The sequence below is a fragment of the Fundulus heteroclitus genome, chromosome 6 (assembly GCF_011125445.2).
Source record: "Fundulus heteroclitus isolate FHET01 chromosome 6, MU-UCD_Fhet_4.1, whole genome shotgun sequence".
In the NCBI taxonomy this organism is placed as follows: Eukaryota; Metazoa; Chordata; class Actinopteri; order Cyprinodontiformes; family Fundulidae; genus Fundulus; species Fundulus heteroclitus.
In genome coordinates, this window is record NC_046366.1 from 636817 (window position 1) to 656389 (window position 19573).

Consider the following 19573-nt stretch of genomic DNA (forward strand, 5'->3'; position numbering starts at 1 on the left):
ACCGTACGAGTCCTGATTGGGAGGTGGTCATGAGAGGCTAATTGGCTCTTACTACCCCCTGTATACTACATGACGCAGGACGCACGATGAAACTTAATGAAACTCTGCCTGATCAAAAAAAATTCTCGCACGAATGAAGAATCGGCCCAAAAAGGGCAAAAACAATTGTGCAGCGTAAGCCCAGCTTTACTGAATGAGCAATGGAATAGCAGCAATAACAATTTACCAACATTTTTACATGAGAGTTACAGCAGAGTTGCAACATGCAAAATAAAAAAAACTTAAAAACACTTGACATTTTCCACTTTGTCAAGTGTTTTACGTTTTTCACTAAATTTTGTTTATGATACTGTTAAATCAGGTGTAATTTTTTATACAACTGAAAGATGTTTGTTTAATGCACAGTACACAAATATTGCTGCAAATAGTGCTGTAAATTGTCTATGTATAGAAAAAGAGTGCTGCTGGTTCACATCAGAGTGCAATGAGCCGACAGGGACCCTCTACTGACAGGCAGGGCTGGGTGGGAGATGTTGCTGAAAGGTATGCAAAGTAATTCAAATTAACAGCTTTTCTTAACATCCCCTGGTTCATTCTAAAGAAACTTTGAGGCCTGTTTTCGCCCTAATCTTCTTTGCTGGGTGCCAACATTTATATGGTATCTTTTTCAATTTTTATTTGATTTCCAGAAGTTTGACCTCATTGGGAAGCTTAGAGTCCACTTTTAATGAATCTGTAAATAACTCCAAACAGTCCCAGAGAGACTTGTTCCTGCTTTTGTTGTGGCCTGTCACATCATCGTCATCCTCATCATACATTTAAATAAGAATAACACATCTTATAAAGAACAATTACAAATTTGTAATTAGGACAGGTTAATATTTTTCTGTGCAGAAATTTGCCTGGCTGAGCTGTAAACCAACATTTTACCAACAGCAATAAAAAATGCCAATATATACTGTATCCACTCACCAGTGTGATTATACACCACATCAGTGATGGACACCATATTCCATTCAGTCCTCAGTTTCTCAACCAGTCCTCCCACATCTTCCCAGGTGTAACTCTTGCCATCAGGGCTGAACTCTGGGCTGAAAGTGAGCTGGTCAGCTAAGGAGTAACAAGACCTAGACTCCCCCAAAGTCTGCAGTGGAGTGAAGTGGATCATATTGTAACCTGAAGGAAAGACAGAAAGTAAAAGTAAGAACTCATGTGGCTCATGAAGTATGCATTTGGGCAGATAAACTCTTCAAGTACTCAGACAGTAATTAAATTCAATTCAATTCAATTTTATTTATATAGCGCCAATTCATGAAACATGTCATCTCGAGGCACTTTACAAAGTCAAAATCAGTCAGATTATACAGATTGGTCAAAGATTTCCTATATAAAAGGGAACCAGTTGATTGCTTCAAAGTCCCGATATGCAGAATTTACTTCTGGAGAAGCGTAGAGCTACAGGGAGAGTCGTCTGCATTGTACATGGCTTTGCAGCAATCCCTCATACTGAGCAAGCATGAAGCGACAGTGGAAAGAAAAACCACCCATTAGCGGGAAGGAAAAACCTCCAGCAGAACCGGGCTCAGTATGAACGGTCATCTGCCTCGACCGACTGGGGGTTACAGAAGACCGAGCAGAGACAGAAGCAAACATTAATCCAGTAATCTGTTCTACATTAGATGGTAATAGCGGGTGATCGGTCTTCCTTGGATGATGTCACAGTTAACAGAATGTCCGACCAGGTGTGCCTACTAAGAAGAAAAAGAGAGAGCAAAAAGTTAAAAGCTGAAATGACGACAGTCATTTCAATGTAATACGATGCAAAACTGGAGAACAGTAGACTGGAGAACAGTAGAAATCAGTAGAGTGAGAAAATTAGGCCCTGATGTCCTTCAGTAGCCTATGCCTATCACAGCTATAGAGGTAGCTCAGGGTAACATGAGCCACTCTAACTATAAGCTTTGTCAAAAAGGAAAGTTTTAAGATTAGTCTTAAAAATAGACAGGGTGTCTGCCTCACGGACCAAAACTGGGAGTTGGTTCCACAGGGGAGGAGCCTTATAGCTAAAGGATCTGCCTCCCATTCTACTTTTAGAGACTCTAGGAACCACCAGCAGACCTGCAGTCTGAGAGTGAAGTGCTCTGTTAGGAATATATGGGGTAATCAGAGCTCTGATATATGATGGAGCTTGATTATTAAGGGCTTTATACGTTAGAAGGAGAATTTTAAATTCTATTCTTGATTTAACAGGAAGCCAATGAAGGGAAGCTAAAATTGGAGAAATATGATCCCTCTTGTTGATTTTCATCAGAACTCTTGCCGCAGCATTTTGGATCAGCTGAAGACTTCGAACTGCATTTTGTGGAATTCCTGATAGTAAAGAATTACAATAGTCCAGCCTTGAAGTAACAAATGCATGGACTAGTAAAACTTATATTCTATAGAGAAATTACACACAGTGTTATATTTCAAGTGTTTATCAACAGGTGTAAACAGCACCCATTAGGATTTTGAAGAAAAGTCAACTTAAGAATTTGGGGGAGATTCTCAATGTGCACTTCAGCTGGAGTCAGAGCTTTTGGAGAAAACTACACACAGATGTATCCAGGAGAAAGTGTCTTACCTGGGGGTAAGGAGAAAAAGGACTAGTGAGGGAAGTTAATCTAAAGTTGATGGATCTTATATACAATTATTGATTAGCAACCATTTTCTTAAAAGCCTGAGTGTTCTCTTGTATAAGAGGGGTCTTCCATAACATGTAGAACAACATTTTTTACAATACCCTGAATTTAAACATAATATATTTTAATTATTCATTGTACCACCCGTATTAAATACCCATCGAACATAAAAATTGTGGTTTTCACACTTACTAAACTTGGATATACAGTGCCTTGTGAAAGTATTCAGCCCCCTTGAATTTTTCGACCTTTTGCCACATTTCAGGCTTCAAACAAAGATTCACTTCAATTCAATTCAATTTTATTTAGATAGCACCAATTCATGAAACATTTCATCTCAAGGCCACTTTATAAAGTCAAATTCAATCATATTATACAGATTGGGTCAGATTATACAGATTGGTCAAAAATTTCCTATATAAAAAGGGAACTAGTTGATTGCATAAAAGTCCCGACAAGCAGCATTCACTCCTGGAGAAGCGTAGAGCCACAGGGAGAATCGTCTGCATTAGGGTATAAAACTATAATTTTTTGTGAAGAATCAACAACAAGTGGGACATAATCATGAAGTAGAACGAAATATATTGGATATTTCAAACTTTTTTAAGAAATAAAAACTGAAAAATTGGTCATGCTAAATTATTCAGCACCCTTGAGTTAATACTTTGTAGCACTACCTTTTGCTGCATTTACAGCTGCAAGTCGCTTGGGGTTTTGTCTCTATATGTTTTGCACATCGAGAGACTGAATTTCATGCCCATTCCTCCTGCAAAACAGCTCGAGCTCAGTGAGTGTGGATGGAGAGCATTTGTAAACAGCAGTTTTGAGTTCTTTCCACAGGTTCTCGATTGGATACAGGTCTGGACTTTGACTTGGCCATTCTAACAACTGGACATGTTTATTTGTTAACCATTCCATTGCAGCTTTACTGAATGAGCAATGAAATAGCAGCAATAACAATATACCAACATTTTTACATTAGAGTTGCATCAGAGTTGCAACATGTAAAATAAAAAACTTAAAAACACTTGACAAAATTTTGTTTGTGTTACTGTTAAGTCAGGTGTAATTTTTTTATAAAAGATGTTCAATGCACAGAACACAAATATTGCTGCAAATAGTGCTGTAAATTGTCTATGTATAGTAATTCAAATTAACAGATTTTCTTAACATCCCCTGGTTCATTCTAAAGAAACTGAGGCCTGTTTTCTTCCTAATCTTCTTGCTGGGTGCCAACATATTTTTGTGTTGTTTTCTTCAATGGATCTTGGACCATTCTTCATGGTTTCCAGTTTGCTAGAAGATGGTAACAGCTGTTAGTTGCTTCCTGGTTTATCCCCTGCTGCGCATTCACATTGTTATATTTCTGTTTTTATAATAAATAAAACAAATAGTTTTATTTCCTAACACATTGACAAAAAACAAAGTGGAAAATGGCAAAATGATAACTAATACTCCAGCAGAAAGTGATAGTCTTTAATAAAAACTTTGGATGCAACTTGCGTGAGTTACTGATGTATAAATTAAAATCATGTCAAATAACATGGCTATGCACCTTTAAATACAATTTGTTGTGTACTCCAAGTCTCTAGTTGCTGCATTAATATATTTATATTATTTTCGGGTCATATTTTTTAAGCTGTACAGTTTTCTGTTTTTTACCATCTAATGTAGAACAGATTACTGGATCAATGTGTGCGTCTGTGCTTTTTTGTCTCTCTTGTTGTGTCTCTGCTCTGTCTTCTGTAACCTCCAGTCGGTCGAGGCAGATGACCGTTCATACCGAGCCCGGTTCTGTCGGAGGTTTTCCTTCCTGTTAATGGGGAGTTTTTCTTCCCACTGTCGCTTCATGCTTGCTCAGTATGAGGGTTTGCAGCAAACCCATGTATAATGCAGACGACTGTCCTTGTGGCTCTACGCATCCCCAGGAGTGAATGCTGCTTGTCGGGACTTTGACGCAATCAACTGGTTTCCTTATATAGGAAATTTTTGACCAATCTGTATAATCTGACCCAATCTGTATAATATGATTGAACTTGACTTTGTAAAGTGCCTTGAGATGACATGTTTCATGAATTGGCGCTATATAAATAAAATTGAATTGAATTGAACAATTACGTCACAGCATTTGCTGCAGAACTGCTAATCAATGTAATGGACTTACAGTTTACCAATTTTGCAAATTCGAACATTTTGGAGTTCAAGCTCAAGCCCAAAGCGACCATCGACAAGAAATTTTTAAAGCACTTCATGCTGCCTTCCTTTATGGAGACGGTTTCCCTTTTTGCAGCAGAACTTAGTGCAGTCCCACATGGGTACCAAAAGCTGGGTCAATGACCATGGTATTGTACTAGATTGACTGGGAAACACACCTGACATACCCCACAGTTTATCTAAAGATGAAAGACACCAGACCCTACTATGCAGATTACCTGAAGGCTCCTATCAAAGCAACTTGGGCTTCCATTACACCTCAGCAGAACTACAAGCTGATCACCTCGATGATATGGCACATTGCCTGCCAGGCTAAGAGTCATTTGTTTATTTTAAATGCCTCAATGTTTGAGAGAGACATAAAACGTCATTAAAATTCCCATCTGGGAGAAAACCTCCCTATCTAAATAGCGAACACGCTTGCTTTTACAAGATACATAATTTATATTCTAAGTAGGGTATTTAAACTTGAGCTTTATCCTCGATTTGTCAGTGCTTACCTTGAAATTAACTTCACTGAAAAATCATTTGAACTCATTTAAACATTCTCCCCCTCCCCCCCATTCTTTCTTGCCTTAATGCTGTTAGATAAGGCAAAAGTGTCTCCATCAACACTGTGCCCTTCACCATCACTGCCATTATAACTTTTTTGTTGTCAGGATTTGATCGGCCTGGGTACACTTCTGCATGTACTGTGTGATTTTACAGTTGGCATAACATCATTTCAATTCAATTTTACTTATATAGCGCCAATTCATGAAACATGTCATCTCAATTCAGCCAGTGGGGGCCTCAAACCAAGTACTATTCCATGCACCGACATACTTTCAGTAAAGGTAAGGAGATATTACCAGTACCCTTGGGTAGATTTGTCATGTAAACCAGAGAGACTGGCATACATTTAGGTAAAATCAGACATGCATAAAACACGATAAAAGACATTTACATAGAATACTAAAATAACAAACATCAAGGACATCAAACACACAGGGGGACATTTGTTCATTAAAATTTACTTGATATGATGACGAATTGTCATTTCTGGAGAAACTGAATTTTTGTGTTCTTTAAGCCCAGGTTGCTTTGACAGCTGCCTTGCTGGTTCTGGTCTCTCATCCTCCTCATGATCCCATCACAGCACTTGGGTTGGCAGTGACTCAGTACATGAGGACAAGATGGCGTCAGAATGGCTGGCTTGCTGTCTGTCGCTGTCAACCTTGTGTGTAATTGCGCTATTTGTTTTGATAACATACATCAACTCCGATCATACATCAACTCTCAGTTGATGTATGATCGGCAGACACTATTGGATCTTAAAGTTTCAGAAGATTTTCTAGTGAAACCCGGGTTGCAAGAATGGTGCGACCCGAGTTTACCTCCCCTTCTTTCGGGGATTCCAGCTCATCTGCGCCACACCATAGTTCCGTCTCTTTGCCGAAAGCACAGGTGCTGCCAGGGAAAAGGCACCATCCACTTTCAAGGATGGTGGATCAGTTTCTGGACTGCTTGCTTCTTGGCTTTAACTGGATCCTGTTGGCTTTACTTGTTTTTGGCTTAGATGGGTCCCTCCAGCTTCGCAAGTCCTGTTTTATTCGTTCCAGTTTTTACTGCGCGGATGTCTGGCCAAGGAGGATGAATAGCCTCTGTCACCAAGAGTTGTTCTAAATGTAAGCAGCTCCTTTTAACCATAACTTTTTCCAGCTTTGAACTGAGTGTGAACTGGGCATTTCCCCATCAGTACTGTGTACTATTGACCACCAAAATACAGTAAGGATTTCTTAAATGACTTTTTAGCATGCATACTCAAGACCTTATCATGGGTGATTTTAATATTCATATGTGTTGCCCGGATAAGCCAAAGGCAAAAGGTATTTTTAAGCCTTATAGACTCCTTTAAGCTTTGTGATGTGTTTTCTGATCAAATGTCCATTTTATTTAATGTTGCTCTTGCTTGTAATGCTATACAATCTCCAGCTGCTGCTCACTGTTGTCATATTTTTAATTCTTCCACTGCTGCTCAGTTTTCTGTTCAGATCAGTAAGCCGGCGTGCATGAAAACTGGGGGAGCTTACTTCATGGTTTTACTCTACCCGTCAGACTGTTTTGGACTCTGCTGCTCCAAAAATCAAAAACAAAACAGGAAGTCCAAAGCTAAATTTGGGCCGTGGCTGAATGACATGACACGAGCAGCTAGGAGTGCCATCGAGTTGAGAGGAAGTGGAAGCAGGACAAACTGCAGGTGTCATTCTAAATATTAAGACTGTTGGCAATGTTATGAAACAACAGTGACAAACGCTAAAAGAAAGCACTTCTCTGACATTATCTTGTCTGTCACAATCCTTGTGTCTTGTTTAGGAATATTGACTGTGTTCTTAATGCTCCTAATTCAGATTGGGATCCATCCTCTGTGGATAGTGAATATTTTCTTCATTTTATTTTATTGGTTTGCATCCACTAAGGGCCTCTATCTCTTATACTAGCTATGCACTGCAAAAAAGGATCTAAAAATAAGTAAAATGTTCTTAAAGTTAGCGTATTTATCCTTGATTTGGGCAGGTTAATAAGATTATCTGCCAATGGAATGAGTATTTTGACCCCTAAAATAACATAATTAGACATCCTGCACTTGAAATAATATGATGGAGATGAATTGTTCCCATTTTTTTTTGTTTTGGATTTTTTTTGCGGCTCTAGTGGCTCGCTTTTTCCGAAAGTAGGCTGACAGGAAGGGGGGCAGAAGAGGGGGAGACACATTCGGCAAAGGACCGCGGGTCGGATTCGAACCCGGGTCGACCGCGTTGAGGACTAAGGCCTCTGTATATGGGTCGCGCTACCCGCTGCGCCACATGCGCGCCCCGAATTGTTCCCATTTTAAGTGCAAAAATCTTGTGAAGTAGTACCTTGATGCATTTTTGACCACCGTCAGACATATCAACTTCCCTTTTTAGCAACTCCTGTGAAGTTAGTTTGAGGTTGAATATGGGATATTTGCACTCCGTGGCTTCTGTGGTGACGGCCTCCTGTTTAAGCCCATACAGGTGGTGGGGAAGTGGAGGGGGAAGGCTGTTTGTTTGATAGTTTGCTCTAATTGGAGAATATAAATTATGTAGGAAGACGTCCGTTTTCGGATCTGACCGTTTTTGAGCAAATGAACAAAACTGACTGCCCCTGAGCAGGTCCTTTGGTATTGAATTTAGACATTAACACTGCCTCGTCAGTGCACAACAGACAATATTATACCCCTAAAACTTCAAAAAAAAATATTTGTTGTCTTTAACTGACCAGATCAATATCAGTTTGTATGACGGAGTATTAGGGCCACACATGAAGAGGAAAAATATTTTTGCCATGACGAGATTAATCTCGTCATGGCAAAAAAAAAAATTCCCTTCATGTGTGGCCCTAATACTCCGTCGTACAGTTTACCTGACTTGATACTATACTAAAAATATTTTGAGTAGAATTGTTTTATAGCTCTAACAGGGCAGCTCCAGTGTTTTGACTGCATGGACTGTTGATTATTACTCTAATAAACATGAGTAAATGTATCATTGTAGTTATATTTCTTATAACATGTTTTCATTTAGATTTTAAGACCATCAAAAAAAAGGAACAAGCGGCAAAGTTTCTGTGGGATGTTTACAGGTTTGTGTTCGGGTCCGAGGACCACACCCACCTGACTCCTTGGCTACTCTTAGCCTGTCTGGCCAGTCATCTAGGTGTCCCAGACATTTGGACAGGTACGTCTGGATGGTGATGCAATCCAGTGGGAGGACATGGTTGTCTTCTCCAACCCGAAGAACGGGGTCAACCACGATGTAGCCACCTCCTAACCTCTCCACGCCTCTGTGGATTGCATTAAATTGAGCACAAAAAGTGATATCCTTTCATTCTAAACTTGTAGATTCAATGTCTTATATCATATGTACGGTTTCCACCGTCTGTCTGAAATATGCTGAGGGACGTTCCGATGCAGGAATTCTATACAAGAAACCTTGTTTACATCTATATAACGTGTAATCTGTAGAAAGGCTGAAATTAAAAGAATTTAAAGTTTTTTTGGTGCAGATGTAAGCAGCAAAAACATATTCAAATTAGCCAGAGGGTCAGTGCAGATAGTTCAGGTCATGCTGGGACCTGGTTTTGAATGTTATCCTAAATGTGCTAGAAAACCTTAAACTCTTCCTACCAGGCCTGGTTCATTCGTCGAGATACTGATGGTGCAACAGACTCAAATCATTAGGCAAAGTGTAAGTGAATCAAAAGACATAATTTGCATTTCTTGATAGTGGTGCGTTTGAACAGCAGTAACTTTTATAAGGGGCTAGAATACAAAAAGTTGTTTTCCTAAAAATCACAGACAATACCAGTATAACTGAGGTATAGCAGTAATGATACATTCTCTAAAACTGCATGGTCATGACACAACTCATTAGTAATTGACACTTAATATACTGAGTAATGGCCAAAATTGGAACTTAGACCTCAAGACAACCACCCAGTTAACTTCCAATAACATATAGTACTTTGACCAAATTCTAATAAAAATATGTTAGATGTGTTTGGAACCAAAGGTAAAATTAGAATTTGACACGATTAAACATTTACAAAAAAAAAGTTAAGTCTCCAAAAACAAGGACAGCTGTAATGCCCTTTTTTTCCAAGCTTCACCCTTCCTTTGACAGCCCTGACAAATTGACCTGGCTTCACTCTGAATTTATCAGCTGTCTTAGACAAAAATGTTTTGTTGAAAAATATTAAATATTGAAAGATTTATCTCCAGTTATGAGCTTGGTTTTGGTGGTTGTTCAGTGTGATGAACAGTGATTTGGTGCTCTTAAAACCAAGGACAACAAGTGTCAATTGTGCAACATGACAAATGTCTGATTCAGGGTTTTCCCCACTGTATTATAGGCCTGGCAGGGTCCACTGCCACTTTAAATACTTTAATACATCAGACACAGTGGTACCAAAGATGGTATATAGTAGGGTTGCCAAAATAATCATTGTCTGAATATAATCAACACAAAAAATTAATTATTCAAAGATACAGATTTGAATAATAGAGACTGCTCAAAAACATAAAGGGAACACTAAAATAACGTCCTAGATCTGAATGAATGAAATATTGTTATTAAACACTTGGTTCTTTCCATAGTTGATTGTGCTGAAAACAAAATCACACAAACATTATTGATGGAAATCAAATTTGTTAACCCATGGAGGTCTGGATTTGGAGCTACCCTCGAAGTTAAAAGTGGAGAAAGACATTACAGGCGTATCAAACTTTAATGTAATGTTCTTAAAACAAGTCAAAATGAGACTCAGTAGTGTGTGTGGCATCAACGGGCCTGTATGACCTCCCTACAATGCCTGGAGATGCTGCTGATGAGGTGGCTGATGGTCCCCTCAGGGATCTCCTCCCAGCCCTGGACTAACGCATCCACTAACTCCTGGACAGTCTGTCGTGCTACGTGTTGTTGGTAGTTGAAGCGAGACATGATGTGCCTGATGTACTCAATTGGATTCAGGTCTGAGGAATGGGCTAGCCAGTCCATAGCATCAATGCCTTTGTCTTGCATGAACCGTTGACACACTCCAGCCACATGAGGTCTAGCATTAAAGGGGTAGTGGTGGCCTACTGGTTAGAGCAGCGCGCTTGCACTCTGAGAAGGATGCAAGTACCCGGTTCGATCCCAACTGCCTGTACTCTGGGTCCCAGAGCAAGACCCTTAACCCCTGATTGCTCCCCGGGCGCCCTACAGTGGCACCCCACTGCTCCCCAATGGGGATTGGTTAAATGCAAAGATTTTGCGCCGCTGGTGTAGTGCTATCATGCAAGATTCCCATTCTTGCGACCAGGGTTTGATTCCCGGACGGCGCACGCAACTTTTAGGGGGAGATGTTGGTCTAGTGGTTAGAGCAGTGCGCTTGCGCTCTGAGAAGGATGCAAGTACCCGGTTCGATCCCCACTGCCTGCACTCTGGGTCCCTGAGCAAGACCCTTAACCCCCCGAATGCTCCCCAGGCGCCGCACAGTAGCAGCCCACTGCTCCCCAAGTGGATGGGATAAGATGCAGAAGTGAATTTCTCCATTGTGAGATCAATGTTCAATTATTATTATTATTATTATTATTATTATTATTATTATTATTATTATTATTATCTTGCAATAGGAGGAACCAAGCACCAACAGCACCAGCATAAGGTCTCACAATGGTTCTGAGGATCTCATCTCCGTACCTAATGACAGTCAGACTACCTCTGTTAAGCACATGGAGGGCTGTACACCACCCTAAACATATGCCACTCTTTACCATTAGTTACCCACTGCCAAACCGGTCATGCTGGAGGATGTTGCAGGCAGCAGAATGTTCTCCATGGCGTCTCCAGACTGTGACACGTCTGTCACATGTGCTCAGTTGAACCTGCTTTCATCTATGAAGAGCACATGGCGCCAGTGGAGAATTTGCCAATCTTGGTGCTGTCTGGTAAATGCCGAACGTCCTGCATGGTGTTGTGCTGTAAGCATAACCCCCACCTGTGGATGTCTAGCCCTCATACCATCCTCATGGAGTCTGTTTCTATTTGCTTGCGTAGACACATGCACATTTGTGGCCTGCTGGAGTTAATTTTGCAGGGCTCTGGCAGTGCTCCTCCTGCTCCTCCTTGCAAAAAGACGGAGGTAGCGGTCCTGCTGCAGGATTGTGGCCGCCTACATGTTTCCTGATCTAATGCCACTAAATAAACGCACCGCCAGCATTCAAAAGTGACCAAAACATCAGCCAGAAAGCAGAGGAACTGAGAAGTGGTCTATGGTCACCACCTGGAGAACTATTCCTTTATTGACATGATTGCAAATACATCTCTCTCTCTCTCTCTCTCTCTCTGCTAATTGCCTATGGTTTCCACCTGATGTATATTCCATTTGCACAACACCATGTGAAATTGATCGTCAATCAGTGTTACTTCTTAAGTGAACAGATAAATTTCAAAGAGGTGTGATTGACTTGGACTTACATTGGGTTAAGTGCTCCCTTTATTTTTTTTGAGCAGTGTACATAAACTTACCTATTCACACCTGCCCAAACTTTTAGGCTTCTTACCACAGCAGTGCACAGACACTACTGTCTCCTCCGTGCAGTCAGACACCTGACCCACCTAATAAGCTGCTGTTGAAAGTTTTTATGTCTGCAAACTGCCAGAAGACAACATGTGACCTTCTTTTTAGACAATATAATCTCAGAAGCGTTGTTCAGAGAAGCTTTTCAAGGTTTTATTAGGAAGGAAAGTGAAAAGATTAACAGTGTTCCATGCAAAGCTAGCAGTAGCAACCATTTTGCACTGCGCAGTGCTACTGCGCAGTGCAAAATGGTAGGAGAAGACGCTCCACTCTGACTCCCCCTCCTCCCAAATCAAAACTAAAACTTCCTCCAGGCTTTGCTTTTTCTGGGGTAAACCGCGTGATTATTGTGTTTTCTAACTCAATTGAGCATTTTCACAGCTGCCTACTTTCCTCCATTCTCTTGACCTCTCCGATTAATCTCACCAGGACCAGTTTGTTTCCTTTTATTGTTAAACTGATATCTCTGTCAGAACTTTCAGGCACAATTTTGCTGCAGTAACTTTTTTTATTGCAGCCTTATACCTTCCATTTCACAGTATGGCAGGAATTAAGATGGTTTCATACTGAGCTCAGACATTATACACTTTCCAGTCCTGTATAATTCTTGAGATTTCACAGTGGGCTGGACCTTGGCCATGAGACTGCAACGGCATGGCTTGCTTGCATTGTGTTATGGTCCTACAATGGCCAGTTCTCAAAAATAATTTAGAATAAAGGTACTATACCAGTGGTCATTGCACCACAAATTCAGGAACCATTGATTTGAATAATTACTGTATGAGACAGAAGACTCTTACGCATATCCGAAATAGTACTCGTAGGACCCAGCGATGTTGATTTCCAGGGAGCAGTACTTATCGGAGTCATCCTCTCTGCCTGTTGGGTAGTTCCATGCTAAAACACGGAAGTTGTTTCGAATGAACTTCTGTCCGTAGAGTGGGTAGTTGGTATGAACTATAACCCTTCTTCCTTGTAGGGTTGGGCCCAGGCGAAATTGGAGCTCAAATCCTGAGGATACAGAAACGTTGAAGATTCGTTTTTACCATGGGATGCAGTTTGAAAAACAGTATCATTTAAATCTGTGACAAATTTTTTTATTGTATTTATTTTTGATTCGGTGTTAAAAAAAATCAGACTTGCCACACATCATTTCTGAGTTATGCTGACCCACTTCCCTTGACTACCACATCAGAGCTACAAAATAAAACCCTCTGCAACTCTTTCTTAAAGGTATACTATGCAACCGGGATTGATTTTCCAGCGAGGCTCCCCCCAGAGGGCGAAAGTAAAAGTGCACTGTCGTAAAGATGCTCAGCTGTTCTTGTTTCTCCATCAAGCCAGGCGCGGTTGTTTTGAGCTTAGCAGACTGGCGAAGGCAAAGAACAGTAAAAAAACGGCAGTACAAACAATGACTAACACAGTGAAAGTATGAACATCAAGCTTCCCGCAGCGCCATCTTGGCGAGGCGGCGGCGGCTGCCGCCTCGCCAGTTTTATTATTATTATTATTATTATTATTATTATTGTTTTTTTTTTTTATGTTGGCGAGACGCTACCGCCGCCGCCTCGCCAAGCCGCAGCCGCCTCGCCGCGGTAGCGTCTCGCCAACATAAAAAAAATAACAAATAATAATAATAATAAAACTCGATATGCTTGCATGTTTATTTGACGTTAACACGCGGTTCTTTGTTGTTGCTTTCGCGCGTGCATATAGTGAATGGCAGGGCAAAAATACATGGAGTTCTCGCCGTGTGTGCGAGCCGTGAGCTCTTGCAATTGCAAGTGCGGTATTTCACCCACACACCCCCAGGGCGGCCGAGAAAACCTTTGTTCGACCTGAAATGACTCATTTAATCATCCAAAACGGTATGGAACACATTAATTAACTGAAAAATGTTGCATAGTATGCCTTTAAAACAAAAGCTCCTGGTATTAAGAGATGCAGGATAATCCTACATATCTCTGTAACAAGGACATACTGGCTTGCGATAGCCAAAAACATTTAGCCCTTTAAAGTTTAGACTATATATAGTTGAGTTTTACAGCCAGCTCACAAATGCCTATCAGGTTCAGGGAGCTGTAAATGTCAAGTGGCACACTTTTCTGCTTACCCAACATACAGCACATGTGAATCTTCACTGATCCTAAGGGTCTCTACTTTTATATTTTATACAGTGTTGGTCATTGCTCCAAATTTAGACCAGGGTACAATTCTAAAATAAAACTCATCTTATGAAAACTTTCCTGTCTTAGACTTACATACTTGGAATAAAAGCCATTTTGGGTCAGGCCAGCTGACAGCTTTGCCAGGGCCCGGGACAACGCAGTCTTTTTGGGCCCCCCCTCTACACCTGCCGCCACCACACACACACACACACACACACACACACACACACACACACACACACACACACACACACACACACACACACACACACACACACACACACACACACACGCACGCACACCACAAAAAAGTCAACTTAACAGTATACTTCATGCCCTGGAAATCTCTGTATTTTATACTGGATATTTTCAACCCATCTATTGAATTTAGTGCACTAGTTGATCTTTTCTTCATAAGAGAACAGCACTGCAGCCATAATATGGCTTTTTTTACCTGCTGTATATTAGCCAGTCCCTAAGCTTGATGTAACATGAAACTGTTGACCTTTCGGGTTTTGTGATTTTTATTTTATTATTACAATTAAATAATAACAATAATAATAATGTTTTATTCATAGGGTTTTTTTCCTAATCCACCTCTTATATCTTTCAATCCTTATGTAATTTTGTCTGTGTTGTGTGCACCTGCCTATTGCTTTAATCCTATAAATTTCCCCGTTGTGGGATAAATAAAGGATTAGCTAATGTTATCTTAAATAACACTTTTTAATAGGATATATGTACTGGGTTATTTCAAGGTCTTAATTACATTTTCTGTGTGGGCTCCAGTAACATATGATAGATATGTGATTAACATGAACTGCTGCTTTGATCTACCTGGATGTTCTCTGGAGGTCTCAAACGCCTCAGTCAGTGACGTCAGTCTGTGAGTCTGTCGGGCAATGAGAGAAGTTTCGTCTCCTCTCTCCGTTTGTTGCTCGACGTTTTCTTGCTCATGGTTTTTCACGTTTCAATTTGTTGTGTTTCCACTGAATATAAGCGGCTTTTTACAAAACATACAGCTTGATTTAATTTACGGTATTAAAATAGAGCAAAACGGCGCTTCTTTCCCACTTCAAGTTCCTCCGCTCTTGCGGTCTCTCTCTCTCCGAGTCTAATCAGCAGCACCGCGGTTGTTTGTGAGAGACAGCAGAGTGGGCGGGCCAGGCAGAGCCTGCGTGTTGATTGGCTGGCGCCGCTGAGCCATGTACGAGAGGGGAGGGGGAGCAGAGTGCCTTTACACAGACGCGGAGACGTTGTGAAGCTACCGCGCGCTGACTGACACTGATTTTAATGGTCAGTCAGTGTCAGTTTTGGGCCCCCCCTCTGTCCTGGGCCCGGGACAACTGACCCGTTTGTCCCTCCCTGTCGGCGGGCGTGGTTTGGATGATCGGAAAGTATAAACATATACACACACACACATATATATATATATATATATATATATATATATATATACACACACACTCACCGGCCACTTTATTAGGTGCACCTGTCCAACTGCTCGTTAACACTTAATTTCTAAGCAGCCAATCACATGGCGTCAACTCAGTGCATTTAGGCATGTAGACATGGTCAAGAGAATCTCCTGCAGTTCAAACCGAGCATCAGTATGGGGAAGAAAGGTGATTTGAGTGACTTTGAACGTGGCATGATTGTTGGTGCCAGAAGGGCTGGTCTGAGTATTTCAGAAACTGCTAATCTACTGGGATTTTCACGCACAACCATCTCTAGGGTTTACAGAGAATGGTCCGAAAAAGAAAAAACATCCAGCGAGCGGCAGTTCTGTGGGCGGAAATGCCTTGTTGATGCCAGGGGTCAGAGGAGAATGGCCAGACTGGTTCGAGCTGATAGAAGGGCAACAGTGACTCAAATAACCACCCGTTACAACCAAGGCGGGCAGAAGAGCATCTCTGAACGCACAGTACGTCGAACTTTGAGGCAGATGGGCTACAGCAGCAGAAGACCACATCGGGTGCCACTCCTTTCAGCTAAGAACAGGAAACTGAGGCTACAATTTGCACAAGCTCATCGAAATTGGACAATAGAAGATTGGAAAAACGTTGCCTGGTCTGATGAGTCTCGATTTCTGCTGCGACAGTCGGATGGTAGGGTCAGAATTTGGCGTCTACAACATGAAAGCATGGATCCATCCTGCCTTGTATCAACGGTTCAGGCTGGTGGTGGTGGTGTCATGGTGTGGGGAATATTTTCTTGGCACTCTTTGGGCCCCTTGGTACCAATAGAGCATCGTTGCAACGCCACAGCCTACCTGAGTATTGTTGCTGACCATGTCCATCCCTTTATGACCACAATGTACCGAACTTCTGATGGCTACTTTTAGCAGGATAATGCGCCATGTCATAAAGCTGGAATCATCTCAGACTGGTTTCTTGAACATGACAATGAGTTCGCTGTACTCAAATGGCCTCCACAGTCACCAGATCTCAATCCAATGGAGCATCTTTGGGATGTGGTGGAACGGGAGATTCGCATCATGGATGTGCAGCCGACAAATCTGCGGCAACTGTGTGATGCCATCATGTCAATATGGACCAAACTCCCTGAGGAATGCTTCCAGCACCTTGTTGAATCTATGCCACGAAGAATTGAAGCAGTTCTGAAGGCAAAAGGGGGTCCAACCCGTTACTAGCATGGGGTACCTAATAAAGTGGCCGGTGAGTGTATATATATATATATATATATATATATATATATATATATATATATATATATATATATATATATATATATATATATATATATATATACACACACACATACAAGTGCTCCTCCCTTGGATGGCCAGAGTGGACCGAACTCACACGAGGCACCGACAGGTTGGACAGAGAGACCCAAAGGGGAAGGTTACATGTTCATTGGAAATGTTTGTGATGCGTCCACATGGTGCTTTAAACAAAGGGGCTAACAGAATTAGAACATGCTAGCATCCTGTTCCCTGGCATTACTGATATGGTTCAAATGTGTTTTATGGTTATAACAAACGTTATCTCCACAGGGGTTTCATACATTGATTGGATATTAAGGTTTATGTTATCCGGCAACTCATTATGGCTAAAATAAAAGCCGAAGCTTTTAAAGTCAGCGCCGAAAACCAGCAAACCAAAATGCTATTTAGCTCCTGGTTACATCCGGATCTGGACTTTCAAAAAGGGAACTTGTTTTAAAGCATAAGGCTTGTTTGTTTCGCTCCACCGTTGTTCGATAGTGCTACGAGCCTTATTCCCGCATTAATATTGAATATTAATGTTGGTTTAAAGGAATTTTGGTTAACTCAGAGTAACCGATTTTAGCGACCAATCGCTGCAGCAATCCCTAGCGTCCAGAGGTAGAATCGCTTAAATATAATCTACTGCCCCTCAATTAAATGATTTTACTATGCAAATCATTTGAGAAAATAAAATTTTCTCAAATGTTTTGTTTAACTCAGGATTTGCATTGTGAAAGGGTTGAAACACATACCAAATGTAAAGAATGTGCTGTACAAAATTGATAAATACAGTAAAAAAAAAAAAAGAAATCGCTTCAAAATCCTGTACAGATTCAAGGCCATCCACAACCTCGCTCCGCCCTACCTTTATCACCTCCTTCACATCTCTACTTCTTCCCACACCCTTAGAGCTTCCTCTTCCATTCACTTCACTGTTTTTCCTTCCCACCTAAGCACCACTGGGAGCAAAGCTTTCTCAAGCACTACTTTTATGGTGTACAACTGTTTTTAAATGTTTTTCTTTGAATATTTATTTTACAATTTGGTCTACATTTATAATAACAATTTTTAAGGCAAAATAAATGCCAAGTTTTGAGCAGTATCCATTCTGTTAAAATGGCAGTCAACACAAGTACAGAATAAGCTGTGTTGGTCAGTAATAGACCCCCACATACCATTCAAAAAATATCCATGCATCTTTAAGTAAAATCTCTACATAGAAAGGATCATAGTTTTGAGAATCATATGAAGTAAGAACATGTACCTTGTTCAAGTCTGAACAGAGTTCTCTCCAAATTTTCCTTTTCGTTAAGCATGAGGACTCTGATTTGCTTCAGATGCTGAGGCAGCATCATGGGAACTCTCCTGAAGTTGGAGCAAACCCTGGTCTCCTGTCAGGGAACAGAAAGACAAGTTACTACATTTACACATTCACTGAGCATAGCATATGTCTGACGAAAACATGCAGGGATACTCCCTATGCTCTAAGTGATTTTTCACTGAAATGGAGAAATGTATTGGCATCTGGTTTAAACCATGTAAGTAATGATTTCCAGTGCCCTTTTACGCGGTTTTGTGTGTAATGGAAAATGCTAATAACTTGAAACTACAGAAGCTAATAACTTGAAACTACAGAAGACGTAAACAGGAATTTAAGGATCTTCAATTCATGTTGGTACAGGAAAATTCTCCTCACTAAATGAATACAAAGAGAACTAGAAAAAGCTGTTCCTGCGTAACAGCAAGTGAGAATGCTAATCTGCAGAATGATTGAGCAGAAGATGCAGAAGACATTGAAATCAGATTTGAAGAATTTGAAAAAATTTAAAAATTTGAAGGAATTTGAAGAATTTGAAAAAATTGGAACAAATTTGTAAAATTTGAAAAAATTGAAGAATTTGAAAAATGTGAAAAATTTTGAAAAATTTGAAGGAATTTGAAGGAATTTGAAAAATTTGAAAAAATTTAAAGAATTTGAAGAAATTTGAAGAATTTGAAAAATTTGAAGAAATTTGAAAAATTTGAAGAATTTTAAAAATTTGATGTAGGCCAAATTTCTTGTGGAGCTTTCTCTCTAAAGGAAGTACAGACTCTGTGAAGCAGAAGTTTGTACGAGCTTCCTAGAGCTACTTCCGGTTAGCTACATGCTAACCGTTAGCCGCTAACAAGGTTGTGTTCAGTATCACCGGGTGATTGTACTCTGTCAGTTTGGTCCAAATCCTGTACTGGGAAGTGCCTCAAAAAGGGGTGCCAATACTTATTGTCACCAAACGTGACCAAAGTTCATGGGTCAGATCCGCCTCCTTTAGCAACTAAGCCTCACCACATCTGGGCTCAGAACTCAACATTTGACCAAAATGGTCAGTAGCGCCATTTCCCACAGGTGGGTGGTGCTGTAATGGCCAATTGGGTTGTGTCTGGGCATCATGCCAGGTCCTGTTGGAAGCAAAGGCCCAATAGGAAAGCATGTGAAATCCTAAATGGGAAAGAAAAGTGACACATGGCTGAAAGTCACTTGAAAATTTTAAAATGTCAAGAGGAAGTGACTGTGCGAATTTCAGGTTCCTACATTAATCACAGCCACTGCAGTGGATGTTGAAAGTTGCCATTCTATCCGAATGGAGCCTCTCCCTCTGGCCCTCAGAGTTCCGTCGTCA

At 40.7% G+C, this 19573-nt stretch overlaps 1 protein-coding gene across 3 annotated transcripts in view; it reads right to left on the reverse strand.

The window, feature by feature from the left end:
* Window positions 1-19573, reverse strand: part of agla (amylo-alpha-1, 6-glucosidase, 4-alpha-glucanotransferase a) — a 158049-nt gene that overhangs the window by 124236 nt on the left and 14240 nt on the right. For 2 of the 3 annotated variants that reach the window (XM_036137806.1, XM_036137805.1), the window contains exons 2-5: window positions 18181-18307; window positions 12818-13028; window positions 8572-8741; window positions 973-1176 (exon numbers count right to left, since the gene is read on the reverse strand). In XM_036137806.1, the coding sequence (XP_035993699.1) occupies window positions 973-1176; window positions 8572-8741; window positions 12818-13028; window positions 18181-18271 (676 nt within the window). In that variant the 5' untranslated portion in view covers window positions 18272-18307. Of the gene's footprint in view, window positions 1-972; window positions 1177-8571; window positions 8742-12817; window positions 13029-14282; window positions 14314-18180; window positions 18308-19573 lie in introns of those variants that run through there. The other variant, XM_036137808.1, reaches the window with a different exon arrangement.